This window comes from Ammospiza nelsoni, chromosome 19 (assembly GCF_027579445.1).
Source record: "Ammospiza nelsoni isolate bAmmNel1 chromosome 19, bAmmNel1.pri, whole genome shotgun sequence".
NCBI classification, from domain to species: Eukaryota; Metazoa; Chordata; class Aves; order Passeriformes; family Passerellidae; genus Ammospiza; species Ammospiza nelsoni.
Genome location: NC_080651.1, coordinates 7,768,950 through 7,790,081, shown reverse-complemented (window position 1 = coordinate 7,790,081; position 21,132 = coordinate 7,768,950). Strand labels below are relative to the sequence as shown.

The 21,132-nt window shown below is 52.7% G+C and overlaps 2 protein-coding genes across 3 annotated transcripts; both read right to left on the bottom strand.

Moving 5' to 3' along the window:
- Positions 1 to 94: 94 nt before the first annotated feature.
- WBP2 (WW domain binding protein 2) lies at positions 95 to 8,031 on the bottom strand. Of its 2 annotated transcripts, none has more exons than XM_059485758.1 (8): positions 7,929 to 8,031; positions 6,204 to 6,312; positions 5,555 to 5,690; positions 4,033 to 4,125; positions 3,717 to 3,833; positions 3,382 to 3,507; positions 2,226 to 2,302; positions 95 to 1,614 (listed from the first exon to the last, which is right to left on the bottom strand). In XM_059485758.1, the coding sequence occupies exons 1-8, from the start codon at positions 7,985 to 7,987 to the stop codon at positions 1,561 to 1,563; spliced, it is 771 nt and encodes a 256-aa protein (XP_059341741.1). In that variant the 5' UTR covers positions 7,988 to 8,031; the 3' UTR covers positions 95 to 1,560. The 2 variants fall into 2 exon arrangements, with proteins under 2 accessions (XP_059341741.1, XP_059341743.1); XM_059485760.1 differs by having other exon boundaries at positions 7,924 to 8,016.
- A 1,542-nt stretch (positions 8,032 to 9,573) lies between these two features.
- Positions 9,574 to 19,465, bottom strand: TRIM47 (tripartite motif containing 47). Its single transcript, XM_059485844.1, has 6 exons — positions 18,734 to 19,465; positions 17,005 to 17,100; positions 16,258 to 16,488; positions 15,516 to 15,711; positions 14,769 to 14,843; positions 9,574 to 13,348 (listed from the first exon to the last, which is right to left on the bottom strand). The coding sequence occupies exons 1-6, from the start codon at positions 19,463 to 19,465 to the stop codon at positions 12,723 to 12,725; spliced, it is 1,956 nt and encodes a 651-aa protein (XP_059341827.1). The 3' UTR covers positions 9,574 to 12,722.
- Positions 19,466 to 21,132: the final 1,667 nt, after the last annotated feature.

Below are 21,132 nucleotides of genomic sequence, written 5' to 3'. Positions count from 1 at the left end.
ATATAAAATCCAAGTGGTTTTGTTTCCAATTCCTCCTCTCTGCATCTAAAGCTAGCAGAAGTTTGCCCACTCACACACACACAAACACCCCAAGTTTTGAGCTGATTTCTCTTTACTTCACAGTCTTGGCAAAACAAATCTGCATTCAGAAGTCATTTCACATTAATATATTAATCAAATGCTTTCAAAATAAATATTTTTTAAAATAACAATTTCTTTACATCACCGCAGTAGCAATTCTAGAAAAGTCAGTGCACAAACAGCAGCAATTTCATCAATCAGTTAAAGAAAAACAAAACAAGAGGTGGACCTTGCTTCTCTCCGAGCAGGCTGCATGCAGCAAGTCTCAGCATTTCCACAGCACAGGAGCTTCTGCCACACTTGGCTGGGAAGGATTTTCTCTCTCAGCTGTCAGAAGTCACTGCAGTGTCACTTGTCACAGCTTTGGACAATGCAGAAGTTCCACAGCCCAGATTCTGATCAGTCCTGCACAGGTTCTGCACTGGATTGTTGCTAATGAGACCAAGGAATCAATGAGGAGTCCACGTTTGGGTGAGTGGGAATTCACAGCTGGAGCAGGAACACAAACAGCAATAAACAACACTCTGTACCTTACAGCTCATTCCAAGGTTTTGCATATTCTCTCAAGTGCTTCCAGGGCACAAGTAAAGCAACTGCTTTCTGCCCTTGGCTGTGAATTCACCAGGTAAATCACAGCAGGAAGATGCTTCACTGGCCAAGAAATGTAACTTGTGTTACAACAAAGGAAAAACAAAAGTGCATTATAGACTATGAGGAGAATGTTCAGGACTTAGTGAACTCACATATCTAACTGGAAAATAGAGACTGCAGAAATATGAGTGTTCCTAGGGATCTGAAGTGGTCAGATGCTACTGGAGAACCCTGTGAAGAGCAGGGAAGGGAAATTGGTCAGCATTGTCATACATGGCGAGCAGCAGGGAAATCTAAAGGGCTACAGATTATTTACTATGATTGTCAGGAATGACTTAGATTTAAAAAAAAGAAACAGAAGAAAGTTGAATATATGTCTGAAAAGTGTCATAGGTGTGTACCTCCTTTGAGATCCCAAAGGCTGGAGTTGGATGTGACACTCTGGATTAAAAAGAATAACCAGAGGCATCCCTGTGTCCAGAGGTGCTCTTGGATGCACACTAAGGTAAATACAAGACACCTCCCACCCCCGAGAGCTTTGTTTCTATGTCATGATCATGTTAATTAGCAGTTTAGAGCAGATGCTGACTCTTAAGTATCAAAAAGAAACAGAGCAAAGGGAAGCAGAGATGGAGAGAACCTCCAGGTGTAGCAATGCTGTGCCCAGGGAGGAGGGAATGCTGCAGGACAGCAAATCCTCAGAGCTCCACAGGTGAGCCAGGCTGCCAAAATCCCTCCCCTTGCTCTGCACAGACCTACTCCTAGAGCCCCTGAAAGCAGTGTGCCTTGGGGGAAGGTTCTGCTCCTCAGTGCTATGGACTGTGCCCCAGAATTCTGCCAAAATGGAAAAAAGGAAAGCAATGGGTTGTGGAGAAGGTCTGTGTCAGCTTATTGGTTTTTCTTGTCCTCTGGTGGGAAGTATGGAGGAGGAGGTGGCTGGTCCTGCAATAAAGATGACAAAAGGACATCAGTGCATGGCTAAGAATAAAATACTGAACTCAAAGCCCCCAAAAACCCAAGACTGTGGCCATGATATTTTCTGAAAAAACATCCCTTTGCCAGGATTTTTGTCCTGAGAAGCTGAGACGCCTCAGAGGAAAAGAAAAACAGTAATTATCTGCTGCTTTGGAATACAACAGATGCATCTTTGATTGGTCTCATGTAGTTGTTTTTATTTAATGGCCAACCACAGTCCAGCTGTCTCTGACTCTCTGGTCAGTCACAGGATTTTATTATCATTTTTCCTTTCTATTCCTTGCAAGGCTTCTGAAGAAATCCTTTCTTCTGTTCTTTTAGTATAGTTTTAATATATCATTTTCTTTGAATATAATATATATCATAAAATAATAAATCAGCCTTCTGAAACACGGAGTCAAGATTCTCATCTCTCTCCTCATGGGGACCTCTGTGACCTGGGACCTCTGTGAACAGCACCACATTTGGTGACCCCAAGTGAGGAACATTGCCACATCAATCCACACCAACTCTGCTGTGCCACTGAGGGAGAATGTGCCAGACACACCCCCTGCAGGCCCAGAGCAGCAGGGACTCACCGTGGGCATGTAGACATTGTGGGGGTTGCCTGGGCTGTAGTAAGCACTGGCAGCAGCTTCAGCAGCCTTGGCTTCAGCTGGCACAGGGACAGAAGTGACAGGTTAGGGACACACAGAGAATTCTGACAGTAAAACAAGAACTCCTGGCCATCAAGAGTTACTAACAGAGCAGCCTATGACCAGTGCTCATGTTGCAGAACAGCTCCAAAAAAATACAATTGAGCATTCTCTCTTCCAGTCACCACAAAACTGCCAATTCCCAGTGAAACAGAGGAAGAGTGAGTTTGGAAATGTCACCTGGGACTTGCATGTCAGCCATAAATAAATGCTTGCTGCTGCCTTGCCTAAATACAGACAATACCCTTTACAAACAGGAGTGAACACACCATCCTTCCTGGGAGTGAAATCAACAGGCAAAACAAAAATCAGCACAAATTTAGAGCAGCTCAGGGGATTAGTGTATGGTAATTTATGAGCATAATCCAGATCCTGCATTTCTGCAGAAAACAAAAATCTTGTACAAGCCTCTGGAGCAGTGCCACTTTCCAAATAATAGTTCAAAGATGAATGGTTGTTTATTCAAACTGAAGAGAAAAGTTAATTCTTATCTAAACAAATATTCTTATCTGCAAGAGATCTATGGCTGTGCCCAACCACAATAGCTCTTTTTTCACTTTAATAAATCCCCAATGAGTGAAAAATGAGGCTGATATTTCCTCAGCTCCTTTCCATCATCTCTTCCCCTGTTCCATATTGTTTCAGCAAAAATAATCACATTAAGAATGAAACAGGGGAAGGGGAAGCAAATATCACCCAAGCCACAGTTGTGAGCCAAAATGGACCACAAACACATTTCACCATCAGTTTCCTTGTATTCATCATTAGGGCAAGATTACCACCACAGGAGAATCACAAACTGTATTTTTCTGTCAAAAGAAAAATAAATTTATATGTAAAATGCCCACTAATGGTGTCTGCCCTGGAGAGAATCAGGCTGGACTCCAGACTGAGCTGGATATACAAGGCTGGATATTAGGGGAGCTCCTTAATCCCTTTTCTAAACAAATTTCAACTTCTAAGTGGAGCTTCAAAGTTCCCCAAAAGACAAGAAAGAAATTCTGTTTCATTCCTAACAAAGCTGTTGTGAGTTCCTTACCTGCAGGAGTGGAGGGCAGGTCTGGGCCACTGACAGGGGGGGGCTCCATGGGCCCTGGGTAGGGTGGGGGTGGCAGCTGCATGTAGCCCATGCTCCCATCTGCTGCAGGGGGACCAGGGTAAAAGTCTGCCAGGACAGGAGATCACACAGCAAGAGACTTAGCTCTGGGTGGAGTTGTCAACCAAAAGAAGCCAAGGCAAACATAATTCAACTCAGGAACAAAAGCTACACAAGTCATCACTAAAACACTGTGTAAAATCTGTTTTTCTTGCCTTTTTTACCTATTTTAACTCTTACTCACTGGAGTAACCCCCAGCCTCAGCTGCCAGGCTTACCTGGAGGAGGAGGTGGGTATGGATAGCCCCCATTAGCTGCAGGTGGTGCAAAAGCATAGGATCCATTTGGCATGTAGGAATAGCCATAAGCTCCACTGGGTATTTCACCTCTGGACACTGGGAAAGCAAAGACAAAACCTCATCAGAACATCAAGCCAGCCTCAAATGCAGGTCAACAACTCCTTATCAGAAAAATAAGTGACATCCCCACAAATCTGCTGCTTGCTGGATGTTAGAAAAGTATTTCTTAAAGCAAGCTTCAGGCAAGGGCTCCTGAAAGCACAGAACTGTGGCAAACACCCCCAGGCTTGCATACCTTGTGATGCCACCTGCAGCATCCTCTGCCCAAATTCAATTGCACCCCCAGCTGAAAAGGTCATCTTGAACGTGGCAGATCCTTCCCAGCCACCTGAGGGAGGAAAGACAGCACTAAGGAGCAAGGAGAAGCCATTCCCATGCTATTTAGGTTACATGCTGCATCCACAGATGCTCTGTGTATAAAAGAGTTAATCCCAAGATTCCAAACTAAAAAAAAAAAAAAAAAAAGCAGAGGAAGTGGCAGAATTATGGGATCATCAGAAAAATTCACACTGGGGTATTGTCAGGTCAAGAGACACCTGAAGCAGAAACAGAGAGCTTCAAAAGCTTTCTGGAGTTGTGACTATTGCCACAGCAGCTGTCACAGGCCAAGCTGTCAGGAGTGCTGGATTTGCTCTTGCTTTGGATAAGATTAGTGCAGAAGACAGGGATTTTGTTAATCCTGTTGCCTAAAAAGCCTCTGCAACTACACCTAAGTGTCAGCTCCAAATTAGTTTGGGAGTCTGAGTGCCCAGCAAAGCAAAGAGCTTAATGAAAAACATGGTCCACATAAACCCATTAGAGCCCATGGAAGATATTTCAAGTCAGGATAAATAAAAATTAGAAAACAAATAAATTAGTGACATCTCACATTACAGTATAAAAAAAGAAAAACATGCACAGTCCAGAGTCCCAGGAAAGCATCAAAGCAGAAGCTGTGCTGAAACAGAAACAAGCAGATTAAAGAGCCTTTTAAGCTAAACCAGACTCTCATGGCTGTTAAGACAACATCATCATTAAAAGGGATGGCCTCTGGGGAAAATTAACAAAGATTTAGCTAAATCCTTTTGCCTTTCACACTGTTTAGCTGGTCATTAATGCTAGATAGGTCCTACTCAGCTCCCATGCAAGGCTCTTACAGCCTGTGCTGAGATTTCTGTGCCACAGCTGCTACACTGAACCAAGCTGAGGATGAAAGTTTGCTGAACTTGAAAATGTCTGCCACATCCTTCTCATTGAGTTTAATGTGAAACAGCTCCTTAAATTCCCTGATTTCAAGACAATCCATTCCCTTCCAAGTGCCATTTTCCCTGCCAGGATGTACCACAGCTGTCCTTGAACTGCACAGGACACAATGGAGAGAGCTCTGGGGGTCTGCACCTGAACCCAAACAGAGCCAGAGAGGATCTGAGCTTTGGCACAGGAGAATCTGGATGCAGGTGGGACAGGACATCCCAAGTGACCAAAGCAAAGTGACACCTTCACTCCTGCTGACTCCACTGTGGTGTTCTTTTGCTGAGATCACTTGTTTGAAGTTTCTCTTTTGCAGGGGCAGGAATGAGATGGGTTGCAGAGCACATCTGCTCATTGCAGCTGAACAGGGGGCTGGGAAGGGGAATGTTTTAGTTGCCAGTGAATGAAAAACATTTTCACAGGAGTGTGAAAACCCATCTGGAGAGTTTCAAGGTTTGGTTAGCCAGGATCTTGCTGTGAACTGAGCAGCTGAACTGAGACCCAGAGCCCCCCTGTGTGATACCCACCTCCTGCCTCTGCCTTCACTGTGCCCTTGATGTAATTTGCTCCAAACACTGGCTGCTTGATCTCACAATCCTTCAGCAAATAAAAGGGCATCACAAAGGACTGCATAGCATCCTTCCCCTTGGACACAAAGATAACCTGAAAGAAAATAACATTACAAGAGCTAGTCAAAACAAACAGGAACCACAGCCCTGATTTATTGTCTGAACAGAATTCTCCATGGACTGAAACTCCCTCCCACATCACCAGCTCCACAAGCCAAAAGCTCCAGGGGTAAACCAAATCCTCAGGGTACTAAAGCCTTCCAGGAAGGCTCAGATAATGCTCCTCCCAGCTCCCACAGAACCTGCTGCTCCACACTGCTCTGATTTAGTAGCTGTGCTGTTGCATTCTGCATTTCCAGACCACTGCTAATTTCCAGTTTGAAGATGCCTGATGGACTGAACAGCTGCCTGCACAAGAACTAATCAGATTTATTATCTGTTGACAAATAGATGGGATATGCCATGAATTCATAATGCTTCCCAGAGGGAGAGGATGAGCCACACTTCAGGCAGGAGTGGATTATCCTGACTTTCATACACTGAGGACATTTAAATTCAGGCTCCAGGGCTGTTATCTCCTCAGAGAAGATAAAGCTTTCACACTCACCCGATAGGGAGTCAGGAACACACTCCCCTTCTTGGTGCCCTTGAAGGCCTCTGGCACTGGCTCCAGGTCACTGAAGGTGATTTCTACATGGTCATAGGTCATCAGAACACTGCAAACAGTGACACAGGAGACAGCAGGTACAGCTCAGGGCGGAATGCAGCATGCACAGAAGTTTACTGACCTACCAAAACCACCTGTAACCTCAGCACTGATGGAGATGCTGAGCAGACAGAATCAGTTCTGGTTTGCATTTTTTTTGTTGTTGTTGTTGGCAGCAGCAACTGAAGTAGCCCTGGCTGCTTGTTCCCTTCCCAGTGTGCTGACACAGCTGCTGCGGCTGTCTGCACAACCAGGCAGCAAACCCAGGCAATTGAGCTGATCAAAATCTCAAGACCTTTTTTTGGTTTTGTTTTAAAATGTTCTGCATTTCTGCTGGCTCAGTTCCCTAATTCAGTTGTCCACAAGTGACATGACAGAGGAAGGACTGCAGGAGAAGAAACTGCTCAGGCTGGCTTATGCAACACAGCTGTTGAAGGTCTCACCACAGCTCCAGCACCTCTGACACAAAAATGTGATCCAGAGGAACTCCCCTTCCCCGCCACAAGATTTCATTAACTCGTGCTGCCTGCACTGATTCCTTAATTCTCATTTACAAACTGACCTGATTAAAACCTTTGGACACAGCAGGTAACTTGTACTGACATTACAGCATCCACATTAGGGACTCTAATCCCTAAAGCTGCAGAAATCTCCACCACCTCTATCTTTGGCAGCTGACGTGTTTCCACCCTCAGTCATAAACACCTGTCCCTCCAGGAACAGCTGGGGAAGGGCAGTGGGACCAGCCCTGCTCAGGCTGGGTCAGCCCAGGGACAGGGAGCTGGCAGCTGGGAACAGCAACACCTTCAGCTCCCATCCTCTCAGGGAATGCAAATTTAACTACCAGAGCTGATCTTACTAAAGCCTTCTAAGAAAAGCCACATCGCCAGTGGAAGTCGGGCCCACAATTCCTCCACAGTGTTTAAGCGGCCCCGTGGAAAGAAGCGCAGGAGGATGAAGCACTCCTTTGTCCCCAGAGCAGATGACTGCCACGTCAGAACCCCGCTGGCAGCCGGCGGGCGCGGCCAGCCCTGTGCCATGCACACAGAGGCGGCTCTGTGCGGGCTGCCCGTTTCCATGGTTATCGCCCAGCACCTTTTCCAAGGCTGCTCTCCCTCCCGCACACACAGACAGGGAGGGCTGCGCTCCGGGAGCCCGGCAAAGCACGGCTGAGGCACCAGGCAGGTGCAGCCTGCCCGAGGGGACGGGGCTGGGGCCAGCCCGGATCACCTGGCGGGAGCTGAGCGCTGCCAGCCCTTGCTGAGCCCTGGGGACAGCAGCCATTGCCAGCAGCAGGCTGGGGGACAGGCTGGCGCTGAGGGAAGCGGTGTAAGGGGGGCAAGGCCCGCGGCTGAAGCCCAGCACAGCTCCCCTCACAGGCCCTGGGGCAGGAGGATATGTACAGCCCCTAAGCCGGAGGGAGATGAGGGGAGGACGAGCACCGCCGGCACCGAGAGGGTTAAACCAGCCCCTTTACCCGCTTCGCCCCCTCAGCACGCCCCCCCATGACCCACACAGCCGCTCCCCCTGAGGGGGAAGGCAGGAGGAGGGCGGGGGGAGAAGGCAACTCGCCGCTATCCCCCGGCTGCCGAGGCCGGAGGAGGGGAGAAGGGGATAGCACCTCACTTCTCGCTGTTGTTAACGATGACGCCGCCGCCCTCCGAGTGGTTCTTGTTGAGCGCCATCGCCGCCTCCTCCGCCTCCTCCTCCTCCTCCTCACAGCATCGATCCCGCTCTGCGCCTGCGCGGGAAAAAAAGTGCGCCGTCAATGGGACCGAGGGGCATACTGGGAGTTGTAGTCCTAGACATGGATGCCGTAGGCCGTAGGAGAAACTTCTGTTTCTCCGCGCAGTGCATCCTGGGACTTGTAGTCCACCTCACGCAACCCTACCACTGCGCCATTTGCCCCGCGCGGAGCATTCCGGGAGCTGTAGTCCGCCCATGCACGCTGTTAACACTCTCCGTGTCGGTCACGCGGTGCATGCTGGGAATTGTAGGCGGCCGCCATGATACCCCCCTTCCCCGCCTCAGGGCCTGGCACCCTTTCTCTCTATAATTGTGCTGCTTGGTGGAGTAAAATAAAAATAACCCCGCATATTTGGCAGTTCTGCACATGAAACGAGGTTTAGCCCCTTAAACGGCGAAGATGCTTCATTTCTCACGATTTTTTAAATTCCTACTTGATGTGCACTTCCCGTTTCACACACTCGCAAACAGATTTTTGATCCTGTTACTGGCTGCTTTCAGTGATGGAATCGAGCACATCCAAAAAATGATCCCTTTATATTGAAGTGTGTTAAAATAGGAGGACTAACTGGTTGCCCTGTAAACAAGCCAGGACCGTGTCTGTGTGTCTCTTTGTCGGGAATCTGGGAACAACAAAATAGCTGTGGCATCTGCAGATCTGCAGGAAGGGTCCAAACTCTGACCTCCAGGAGTGCAAGCAGAAGGAATTAAAAAAATTAATGATTGCATAGCTTCATTAAAAATAAGAACCTGCAAAACTGCTTGAAGGGCTACCTCAGATCAATAACTGGCAGGTGTATATTAATAATATACAAATAAAAGCATATATTACCCTGTATTATGTATTTTAGATCGATCTGAGCTATTCCATAGATTTGCAGCCCAGTCCTGTCTGAGAACCAGACGCGGGTGGGGGGAAAGCACAAAAACGACATAATGGAAACCAGATTTAAATAAATGCAGTGACATAATCTGTATGGTTTCTTGGCAGGAAAAGAACAAGTTTGTGCTTTTCATATCCGCTTTTTCAATAAGCAGTAAGTTTCCCTTTTAAGAAACAGCCATAACAAACAGTTCTGATTCTTCTCCTATTAAAGTCAGAAGCAGAATCCACTCAGCTCCCACTGAAACACCCAGATGGAGCATTGGCACCTCACATGAACTAAGGCTCACCAAATAACATTTTTATCCTAACTCCAAATGACATTTGGGATTAAGAAAAGCAGCCTTCACTTAAAAAGGATGCTGCTGTAATTGCTAGTGTGTGTGTGAAGCTCTAGACCTCCTCATCACACAGAAAACCTTGGAAATTTATATTCTAAAACTTAAAAACACTAAGGAAAAATACCTAATCTGATAATCTTTTTTATTTTTAGGATGAGGACAGACATACCAGAAGGAACTGAGCCAATTCATTGTTTTGAATTGCCCAGGGCTGACAATTATTATTGGATTTTAAAGTTCTTCTGCTGCTTTTGCAATAAAAATATGAATGTGGCAGAATTCCCTTGGACACACTTGGAAAATAAAATCTGTGTTATTTTATTCCAGATGTACAGGACACAGAAAAGTAAACATAAGATAATGGGACAAGTCAAAGGGTTTGGTATTTAAAGGAAAGACAACCCAGGGCAATGACTGTATCATATTTAATGGTCAAATCATAGTCTCTAACACCATTACATGATTCTGTTACAGTTTTTTCACACACTGTAAAACACCCTACAGTTACTGTATTTAAAAAATCCTAATTAAAAAGAGGAACACTCTGTGACAGCAGAAATAACCCAAGGGAACAAGGAAAGGCTGTTTAAATTGCCAACTGCTATTGATCCATCTCAACTCATCTCACCCTGCTTTTAACCCTTTGTTAAATCAGGGATCCAGAGCTGGCACAGTGCACACTCCCTGACCCTTCCAGTTTATAAATCCCTGGCAGCACAGAGCAAACTCTGACCCAGCTCCTGAGGGGATTGCTCCTCTTTTAAACCATCCCTGAAGCAGGAGAGTTTTTAGCAGTCCCAACCAGGAGAAAAGCAAGCAGCAGGAAAGAGAGGCGTGGGCAGCACCTCCCAAATGTGGCACATCCACAGGAGCCCCCTGGATGCTCCATGGAGCTGATCCATGAATCCCCCAAAGCAGCAGCACAACCCCACCCCATGCCAGACACCCCAGGGCCTCTGGAGCTGCTCCCAGGTGGTGGCAGGGTGGAAGGAGAGGATCCCTCTGAGCTCCCCAAGCCCTGAGGGAGGTCAGAGGTTTGTGCCTGTGCCTTGGGAAAGTGGAGGAGGGTGGGATGAGTGGCTCCAGCGTGGGTTTCCCCTTGGAGCAATCAATCCACCGACAGTGAAACCAAACAGGGCAAGGACCCAGATCTGCTGTGTTTACTCTGGCGAAACTCCTCGCTGCAAACTGTGGGAGTTTCGCCTGAATAAATGAGATTTGGGGCGCAGACGTGGGAGATCTCTTCCTGCAGAGAAGAATGTTCCTTCCCTTCCTTGTGCTGCCAGGATGTGACCATGCACAGGGGCACAGCCCTGCATTTCTCCTGCCACCAGGAGCTCCTGCCACCCCGTTCTGCCACCCCTGGGCAGAGCAGCCTGCTCTGTGTCACCCGTGCTGACATCCCGTGCAAGGGCTGAGCTCTGGCGCCAGCCAAACAAAGAGGGTTTGGAGCTCAGGACGCAGGGAATGAATTCCCATCCGGACAGAAGTCTGGGCAGCGTTCCCACCAGCCAGGAAAGGCCAAGATTTCAGCTGAAGATTTCATTCTGGAAGCCCCACTGTTCCTTTTCACGCTGCTTGCTGAGTTTAGGAGTCACCTCATGCAGGGGAGGAGGAGGAGGAGGAATTTGCAGACGGATCCCAGCAAGCCCCTTCCCAAACTGACTCACCAGCCTTGCCCCAGGGAAGGGGTGGCTGCATTCAGACCTTTCATCCACTAAAATATCCCAATTTTCAGGGCATTGGCAGCTCTTTCTGCACCAGCAGAAACTGGCAGCTCTGGCAAAGGAGTCACAGTTAAGGAGCACTTTGAGCCTCAGCATATATACGTGGCTTTAACTTCAAACTTCCCAGCTTTGTGCCTGCATTTCATTCACATTCACATTTTTCCCTTGGCTCCACTTGAATATAGCACTATGATTTCCAGCTTATCCTTTGGGGAAAATATATATATATATCTCATATATTTAACTGAATGGGCTGTTTATTATTCCTGCTGGTTGTTGCATCATTCCTGACTCACTCATGCCACTGAAGAACCTGACCCTCTGTATTTTCTCTCCAGGTGTACATTACACAGCACCACGGTTCTGTAAAGCAAGCTTTGGGAGGTAGGTAGCAAAATAACCCCAGAAAAAATAAACTTTGGAAAGGCACGCTGTGCTGAGACAGGGGCTGCTCTGTGCTGCCCTCACAGGCAGTTATTTCTGTGTTTTCTTTCTAAAAAAGCTCCCTTAGGACATGTGAACTGGCAGTTTTGTCTCTCAGCCTCGAGTTTCCACCTTTCCTGAAGGGAACAGTGTTCCCTCTAGCCTGAGAGTAGTTTTTGTTAATTGTTACTTATTCTCAGAGTCCAAAGGGTCACTTAGTAGCTGAATGATGCTGCACCTTTATGGAGGCACTCACAGCTGTCCTAGAACACTAAATCAGACCATTTATCTCTGGGACATATTCACAGCACCGCTGTCACTTAAAAATCTCTAAGCTAAGGGGCAGATTTTCAGCTCAAGTGTGCCCAGGGTTCTTGGAGAGTTGGTGTTTAACAGTACTAAAATCCCCCAGACAGTAATGTCATCAAAAACACGGGGGAAAATTTGGCTGTAAAGCTTTGCTAAGAATTGCTAAGAATTCCAAAGAATGTGTTTACTTAGAGCACGTCCTCAAAACTTGGTTTGTGCTGTTCCCTCCCTCACCTCCAGGTGGGAACGGTGCTGCTGCTTCTCGGCAGGAGGTTTCTCCCTTTCTCAGCTGGACAGAGATCCTTGATTCACATTTGCAGCACTGATGGGTGGGCAGCCCTGCAAGGAGAGGTGCTGCATCGCCCCAGCATCACCCCAGCACCAGGCTCCTCCACATCCCTCTCCCTGGAGCACCATCTCGCCCATGCCAGGGCACAGAGGTGATGGGAAGGGACCATGTCTTCTTTGGGGGTTCACCTGGTCCACACAGGGCTTGCTCCATCAAAGGCACTTCGTGAGGAGCATGCAGAAGGTGACAATGAGGCAGCACTTCAAAAAGAATCAGGAACAGAGCCTGAGATAAGGCACAAAGCATCTGCACAAGTCGCCGGGGCAGAGCGAGCAGAGGTGGAGCAGAGGGACTGGGCAGGTGGCCAGGGCACAGCTCCAAATCCATGTGGCACTTGTGAGCAGCACACTTTACCAAGAAAGGCTGTGGCAGTCCCTGATGTCCAGAAAGGGAAGCTGAGGGACAGCAGGGAGCAGCACAGGGACTGGCCCAAGCTCGCTCGAGGGCAGAGCTGGCACTCGGATCCAGCCCCATCCTGGCCCCCAGCCCTGCCCATCAGGAGCCTCCATCCAGCCCTGGCTCCCCAGCAGTGCAGAGAGGAGGGAGGGCTGCCACAGAGACAGACAGGGCTACCAAGGAGAGCTGGCAATAACCTGCAGGAGAGGCTTCTGTGGGTCTGTCCGTGCCCCTGTGCCCGGGCGGTCACCGGCGCTTCAGCACCGACACGCAATCCTTCTTCAGCGGCCCGATCTGCAGGTGGGCGTCCACGCTCTCCAGGAAGAAGGCTGGCTTCAGCTTGCTCGAGAACAGAGAGGCAAACTGCCGGTTGATCTTGTTCTGGAACGGGTCAAGCTTCCCCTTGGCAGAAGGGGAGACCTTGAGCTGCTGCAGGCAGGTCATTTTGGAGTCCTTGACTCCGTAGAAGGTCAAAGCCTTCTCGGAATACTCCAGGAAGACGCCGATGGTGTGGAAGAAGGGCTGCTGGATGGGGCACTCGAAGCCACCAAACCAGGCCACGTAGTTCTGGCCGTTCCACTGCAGGCAGCAGGAGCTGTCGTTCCTGCCCAGGCGCCCGTGGCTGTAGGCCTCCCGTGGGTCGAAATCCTCAGCGATGACCCCGATGCTGACCCAGCCATCGATCAGCTCCACCTCCCAGTAGTAGTTGCCCCTGTTCATGAGGTTCAAGCCCAGCACCTGCTCACAGTTGATGAAGCGGGTGGGGCTCTCCGGGTAGGGGATGGGGCACAGCACCCGCTTGGCCCCCTTGGTGCCGAACAGCTGGATGAACTTGTCAGCTGTGTCGCTGTCCAGGTCGATGATGAAGGCAACTGTGAGGGGCAAGAGGGAGAAGTGAGCATGTGGAGGGAAGTGCAAGGAAATCCTCCCTGCCCTAGCCTTTAATGATGAGCCTTTCCCATCCCTCTGTCCCCTTGCTTTAAATCCCACGGCAAATTTCAGGCTGAATTTTCAAGGCTGAAAGAGCTGATACTCCCATGAGCAGGATGGATACAGGTAACTGGGCAGAGGGGCTGCTTGATGAGCTCAACTGTGATACCAGACATTGGAGAATCCACCTGACAGACTGGTGGTAAGGAAATGGCACATAAAAGCATATTTCAGGCAACCACAGATAAATGCAGTTGAGAGAGAGACCCTGAGAAGAGAGAACAGCCAGGTATGCCACAGCTTCAAACAGGCAGCCCCCAGCCAGTGTGGCCTTGGGTAATGTGAGAGCCACTGATGGATCCCAAACAGAGGGGATGCCCAAGGAAGTTCTTCCAGGGAACAACCCTGGGCATGGATCACATCAACTGCATTGCAGTCTGAACCACGGCATGGCCCAGTCTGACAGCACAAGAGCACACCCTCCTTGAGCCCAATTCTGCTGCTCTGTGCCACTGAGGCAGACCTTGTCCCCTACGGACACGTCAGTAGGTGATCCCATATCCCCTGTAAGGCTGGGGACACACAGGTGGGGTGTGGGAGCTCAAGCCCAGCCCTGCACCCTCCAGCCTCAGCCTCTCCTGCCCCACTCTGCTCCACCACTGTGTGATCCCTGCCATTCTGCTGCTGCAGACAACCCTCGCCAGCCCAGGGTCCTGCAGCAAACAAGGCAGACAAACACAACACACAAACTCTGGTCTAATTTAAAGAGGATCCAATTTTCCAAGGGCTGGGAAGCAGCAGGAGTTACACAGGATGCCTGCAGCGCCCCTGGGGCAGCTGGGCCAGCAGAACCACAGACAAGGGAAAAAATCCATCAGCTAACCAGGCTCTGGCTGTTGTCAGGAAAGCCAGGAGGCCCCCCTGTTAGGCAAGCAGAATTTCCTCTGCTGGTGGCAGAGCTCCCACAGCCGCTGGATCAGCGCCGGGCAGGCGGGAAGGAGAGAGGAAAGGGAAGATGGGCCTTAGCAACAACCCAAAGCAGAAGTCCCCATCAAAATAAATAAAATACCACCAAAGCCATGAAGAAAAAGGTGAAGGAGAAGGACTAGTCACTGCCTTAAAACCTCCATCTTAGCTTTATATATATTACTATATTCTAAAACCTTAAACTCTAAGTTTTCTACTATGTTATGTTACACACTTCTATTGAAACTACACACCCCTAATCCTAGTTCTATTATTTAAATTTGGAAGCCTTTCTCTACAACCTCAAGTTAAATGTAGAGTTCTCTTGAGGGTCTGTGCCTTTCAGCACAGAAAGCCCAAAACTCTCAGTGTCCAGGGTTCCCACACCCCACTTACATTTCAGGAAATAATCACGGCTCTCCAGGCAGGCAGCGTTGTTTGACTTGTCTGGAAATCGGGATTCAGCCAACGCTGCAGAGACAGGGACAGCAGAGTTTGCATCAGCAAAGGAACCAAACCACCACCAAGGGGGCACCTGGAGCATTGTCCCCTGCCCCTGATGGCACCCAGCTGTCACAGCCCCTGCCAGCATCTCCACTCCCCTGCACATCCCCTGTGGCTCCCACACAGGAAAGGACAGATGGCACTGTTGTCACCGCAGGGAGGTGGGCAGTGGGGCAAGGAACCAGCTGCAATTCCCATGGGCATCCCAGAAAATGAGAAAGGAGAGAGCTCAGGTTAAATGAGACAGCAAGGGAGAGAGCTGCCACATCAGCTCTAACCTGGCATGTTTGGGAGCCCACAGCCTGCCCCGTGAGGAGGTCTGCCTGTGCTGGGAAGAAGAGTCCCCTTTCACAGGAGGCCACTTTGGCCACCTGCCCCCTCCCACAGGCCCTGCCTAACTCCCAGGCTGTTTGTTGCCTCTCCAGTCTCCGGTCTCCGTGGAAAAATTCACAAAACCTCAAAGAGGCGTAAGCCCAGACGGGGATTGTGCAACGTGCAGGGAACCCGTGCTGAGCAGCTTCCAGGGCTGGAAGGACAGGGGCCAGCACTCACAGGGCCATGCAGCTGCCTCCCACCCACACAGGGAAGAGGGAAAGGGACAGGGAACCCTCCAGGCAGAGGGGCTGGGTGAACACAAACCTTCCTCCATCTCCTGGCAACTCAATCCATCAACTCCTTTCCCCTGCAAGTGGTTCCACTGGTTTTTGCAGGCGGTGGACAGCACATCCTTCATGGCACCCACAGCTTGGGTGCACTTGGTGAAGTTCAGCTCTTTCTGGAAGCTCAGAGGTGCAGAGAGGTTTTCCTCCATGGCTGCTTTCAAGGCCTGAAATTCCTGAGCCAAAAAAAGACGGAGTTTCAGGAGGTTTCAGACAAGCCAAAGTTGTCTCTTGTTCCAGGACCCCACCCGGCCCTGGAGGATTTGGGATCTGGCAGCTCTCAGGACTTGGCCCAAGGACAGCATAAGGGAGGAGAGCTCTTTCCCAGCCACGTGTTCCTGGCACCTTCTCCTCACTCCCTTTCAAACCCAGACTCAGACCATGCCCACCTCGCAGGGAGCAGCATCTCCTCCCTAAAATGTCTCCTCTTGCTGGGCTCCCAGGGAGGAAGCAGTGGGGCACCCCAAACTCTTGCTCTCCCCCACACCCAGGTGCCCCCTTGGGCAGCACATCAGCCTGTCCTGAGTCAGACAGGACAGAACTGGTGGTGATGGAGGGGGAAATCTTGGCTGGTTGGTCCCCCTGGGAGAGGGCAGGGGAGAAGACTGTGCCAGTGAGACCCAGCAGCCTGCACATCCCAGGGTTCCTGGCACCCAGCTCCATGGGAAATGGGACAAAAGCCCAAAACACAACATTGTCAGCTCCTTCTTGCCCCATCCCACCTGGAGGAAGTAGATGGTGTCGGTGCTGGGCACGTTCTCCAGGCTCTGCTTGCACTGTGCCAGCTTGGCTCGTCTCTGCTCCTTCCAGCGCAGATCGGCCTCGGCCTCCCCCAGCATGGAGGACTCCCCGTCCTCGATGAATCCCAGCACCTCCTTCTGGAAGGCTGCCAGCACCCCTGAGGCCTCTGCAAAGAGCTTCTCAACCCTTTCCCTCTCCTTTGTGGCTGCACCCTGAGTGCAGGGAGAGAGGGGTCAGGTGAGCCACACTTGTGCCCTGCCCAGCACCCAGATCCCAGCTCCCTGGAATCCCCTGACACTCCATCACCCCCTTCACCCAGGAACTCAGATCACTTCACAGTGCAGCTCTCAAGAGACCTGGCTGGGCAGTGCCACTTACTGCTGCACCACATTTGGTGTCCCCAAAGCAAAGTGTTTGCACAAGGGCCAAAGGGACAACCACCCCATGAGCCTGGGGAGAGAAGGTGCAAGAGCCAGAGGATGTCCTGGGATGGTCCTTGCCCTGTTCCTTCTTCCATTTAAAAACTAAAGCAACCAGAGATGCCAGGAGCATTAGCAGAGATGAGGAGAAAGAATCCTCAGGGGTCTTTGCCAGGATCACCATTGTTTCACGGTGCTCCTGTGAGCATCATCTTTACAGCCCATGCACCCCAAAATCTCACAGCCCCCTCTCCTCCACCCCCAGCCCAGCAGAGCTGCACCGACAGAGCAAAGGCATTACAGAGTCACCTTGATGAGCTCCACCATCTTCTTGGCCTGGGTGATGGTGACTGCCAGCTCCTCCAGCTCATTCTCCGCATCGCTCAGGAATTTGGCTTGCTGGGCCTGCAGACATGAAGGACAAACACTGAGCTTTACCCCAGTGCCAGTGGGAGCCCAGGGCACTCAGCCTCTCCCTCAGCTCGATCCACAGAGCCTCTCTGACCGTGACCTCGCTACCAGGCTTGGGGTGAAGAATGCAAGGGGAACCACGAGTTGTTTTCCTGTTTTCCTTCCCTGCAACATTCAACCTGCAAACATCCCTTCTCACTCAGCTGGAAAACGAAAGGGTCATGTCCAGTTCCATTTCTCCACCCTGGTCCCAGCGGAAACCAAACAAAACAGGAATTTGAAAGCAAACCCATCAGGCAGTGATTGCAGCTAAAACTGCTCTTAGTGAGAACCCAGGGCTGGGAAAAATCCACCTGGGTTTGGTGCAGAAGCTGAAAGGCAGGCCTGGAGCACTCAGAAACTCGGCACAGAGTCCCCTGGAGGTTTCTGTTTAGGAGCAAAGCAAACCAGCTCCGGAGCACGGGCTGCAAAGGAAGCACCTTCCGAGCACGGCGTTTCCTGACACGCTATTGTTGGCTCATCCATCGCCCATCACGAGGACGGGTCCCTCGGGAGCCGGGAGGGCGCTCCCCAGCCAGAGAGCTCCCTGCTGATGCTCAGCGCCCCTGTTCCGGGGAGCAGCTCCAGGTGCTTTCCCCGCGCATCCATCCCAGCCCGCAGCCCAGGGCGGTGGCCGAGGGCAGGCACAGAGGTCCTGCAGGCGACATTAAGCAGCGCCTGCTGAGGTCTGACAGCTCCTCAGGGCGGGGATTACACACACTTTCTATTTTAAGGTGCCCCATGACTAATAATGCCGATAAAAGGGTTTTCCTGCAATCCTAGCAGCCCATCAGGAGGGGGAGCTGGCTTGGGGCTCTTGCTTGGGGCTGGGCTACTCCTTGGAAAAGGCAAACTCTCCCAAGGTCTCCAAATGCCTCATGGCCATGCGAGATGCCACCACACCGTGAGCCTCACAGGTTCCCACCGGCCTGCAGCCCCACACTTTCAAGGCAGCAGTGCCCAGGAAGGCAGCACCACGTTGGGACTGGAGCCCCGGCTCCTGGGAAGGCTGTGGGTGTGAGTTTAGGAGGTGACTCAGTCACATCTGGGAACGGGAGTGATGGAAAAACCCCCGCTGCCAAAACGGCAGGACACAAAAGGCTGGGGGAGCGGGAGCGGCGGCCGGGCCGGCTGCCAGCGCGGGCGAGCAGCGCCTTGCCGGGGCTGTGGGAACGGGACGGGAGCGCGGGGGTGGCCGCTCTGGGGTGTCCCGGGCAGCCTCGGCCCAGCCCTGCACCCACGGCACTGCCAGCTCGGCTCCGCAGCGGGAAAACTCCCCCGGGATGCCCGGCAGCGGCTCTGCCCCGATCCCCGTCCCCACCTGCCCATCCTGCCCCAGGCCCAGGGCTCCCTGACGGCGCAGCATCCTGTCCATATGTTGGGGTGCAATTCTCCGAGGGGTGAGAGTACAGCACCCCTCCGCCACACGGCATCCCACCAGAGCTGCACCTGCACACACCGCACCTGGGGGCTCCCCGTGGGTGCAGGATGAACCCCTCCGAGGGATGCCGCGCCTCACAGCACCCCCGACACCCCCACACCAGGGTCCCACCCGCGCGGGGACCTCCGCGCCCTCCCCACTCCGCACCTGCTTGTGCTCTCGCTCCTGCTCGAGGGGCACCACGTCGTGGGCGCGGTGCTCGTGGGCGCGGCAGCGGGAGCAGACGCAGCTCTGCTCGGTGCGGCAGAAGCCGTCCAGGGGCTGCAGGTGGCGGGGGCACAGCCCCTCCTCCAGCCGCCGCAGCGGGGCCACCAGGCGGTGTGCGCGGAAGGCGGGGGCGCGCCGGTGCGGCTCCAGGTGCGCCCCGCAGAAGGACGCCAGGCACACCAGGCACGACCGCTCGGCCGCCACGCGGGACCCGGGCGGGCACACATCGCACAGCACCGCCGCGCCTTCCTCCCCCGCAGCATCCTCCTCCTCGGCTCCCGGCGCCATCGGGGACGCGCCGGCCGGGGACGTCGGGGTGGCGGCGGCCGAGGACGACGGGGACGAGGCGCCGGTGGCGGCCGCCAGCAGCGGCAGGAGCTCGCACAGGGCGCGGTTCTTGCAGAGGCGCAGGGCCGCGGGGACGGGCTCCTGGCACAGCGGGCAGCGGGCGGCCCCGCCCGCCCCGCCGCCGTCGGGGGGGCCTGGCCGCTGGCGGAGCGCCTGCAAGCAGCCCTGGCAGAAGTTGTGTCCGCACGGCACCGTCACCGGGTCCCGCAGCACGTCCAGGCAGATGGGACAGCACAGGGGACCCTCGGGCAGCCCCGGAGCCGCCAGCGCCAGCCGCAACGCCGCGGCGGAGGACGACGGGGCGCTCCCGGGAGCAGCATCCATCCCTGAGCGCCCCGAGCGGCCCGGCCCCGCTCCCAGCCCCGGCGGGGGCGGGCGGCAGCCGCGCCCCGCCCGCCCGCTCCGCCTCCCGCCGCCGCGGCTGGGGCTCCGCTCCCCGCCGTGCCCTCGGGGCGCTGACCCACAGCATCACCCCGGCCCCAGGCACCCGCCGCCCAGGAAAGGGCCTCACCCCATGTGGGATCTGCTCCCGTCTGGTCCCTCTCCCTGGCATGGGCCGCCTTCAGGGAGATCAGCCCCGGGGGGATGTCACCCTGCTGGGGATGTGCTGTGCCCCACCCAGGGTCTGCCGCCTCCGAAAGGATCTGCCCCGCGGGGATCTGGGCCCTCCCCAGCGTTCCATTGCTCCCAAGGGAAGCTGCTGACTTTCCCTGAATCTCCCATTCAGGGAAGCTGTTGCCAGCCCATTCCAGTCCCCCTCCCAAGGACCTGCTGCTCCCCTGGTGCATTCCTTCCCCCTCTAGGACCTGCTGCTACTCCACTGCTCCCCAGGTGCTCCCCACCATGGGGAAGCTCCTGAGCCCCCCCAGTGCAGAGGTGCAGGTGCTTTCCTGGCAGCCCTCGTGTCCAAGGACCTACACCAGCCCTCCCCATGGCCAAAAGGGCTGCAGTGCCCAGGTCTGGCTCACTGTCCCCTTTTCCTCTGGGGTCTGGCAGGAGCTGGCAGGCACCAGAGGGCTGGGAAGCCCCAAAGTGCTTTTAGAGCGAAGATCTGCCTCACAAGATCTCTGGATATTTTGTGCAGGATACACAGACAATTTTTGGTCTTGGATAAGTTCCCAGGTGCATGCAAGGCCTCACCCAAGGACAGGGCTGCGAGGAGCAGGGAGGTGTTGAGTGAAGCAGGAAGCACAAAATAGATCATATCTGTTCTTGAAGAAGAGGACTGAACTTTTTAAGCGTTTTGTCCCCAAAGGAAAAATGATGTGATTCATTCCCCAGGCATTCACCTCCCCAGCACTTTTGAACCCAGTGCCCAGTTTTATCCTGTTAATCCTCACCAGCATTCCCACAGGAGCCGGAGGAGACATCGGACCTGCAGTCTCACCCTTGGAAAAACATCAATGAAAACTTTAGATTTTCTTCTGTGCCTGTGGACGCCATGGGACAGAGAGAGAGAGAAATGGCAAGCATTTCTCACCACGGCTTGTGAGAACTTTCAGGGAGTTGTAAGGATGTGATGACTTGTTAGTATAAACAATATGCAGGTTGTGTTCTTCTACTTCGTCTTTCTGTTCTTCTCAAAGTCGGTGTGTGAGGAAGGTCTTTTTGTTAAGTAGCCAGTCAAACAGAATGTATGGTATCACTCCATATAAACCGCGCGGTTCTCTTGAATAAAGCTTTCTTTGTTCTTTCTACAATCCTGCCTCTCACCTGTTCCTGTGTCACTCCCGGCGCACGGGTGACATCTGGTGACCCGCCGTGTGTGCTGCTCCGGTGCCTCCGCAGAGTGCGGCAGAGCCCTGGGCCCCCCGCCGGACCCCACGGGCTCCTTGGGTCCGGACCCCCTTTGTTTCCCCGCAGAGGCACCGGCCTTTCCCCGCACCCTTCCCCCGGGCTTGCTCCGTGGGGCTGCCCTGATAACCGGGACCTGCGGGACTCCCCAGAGCGTGGACAGCGCCTGAATTGCTGGGGCTGGGTGCCGCTGTTTC

Coding starts and splice junctions, on each gene's coding strand:
- WBP2 (XM_059485758.1), bottom strand. CDS start 7,987: ATGGCGCTCAACAAGAACCACTCGGAGGGCGGCGGCGTCATCGTTAAC. Junction 5,691..6,203: donor TGTTCCTGACTCCCTATCGG/GTGAGTGTGAAA, acceptor ATTTTCTTTCAG/GTTATCTTTGTGTCCAAGGG. Junction 3,834..4,032: donor GCTGCAGGTGGCATCACAAG/GTATGCAAGCCT, acceptor TTGCTTTCCCAG/TGTCCAGAGGTGAAATACCC.
- TRIM47 (XM_059485844.1), bottom strand. CDS start 19,465: ATGGATGCTGCTCCCGGGAGCGCCCCGTCGTCCTCCGCCGCGGCGTTG. Junction 16,489..17,004: donor AGATGGTGGAGCTCATCAAG/GTGACTCTGTAA, acceptor CCCTGCACTCAG/GGTGCAGCCACAAAGGAGAG. Junction 13,349..14,768: donor CCGTGATTATTTCCTGAAAT/GTAAGTGGGGTG, acceptor TGCCCCTCACAG/TTGCCTTCATCATCGACCTG.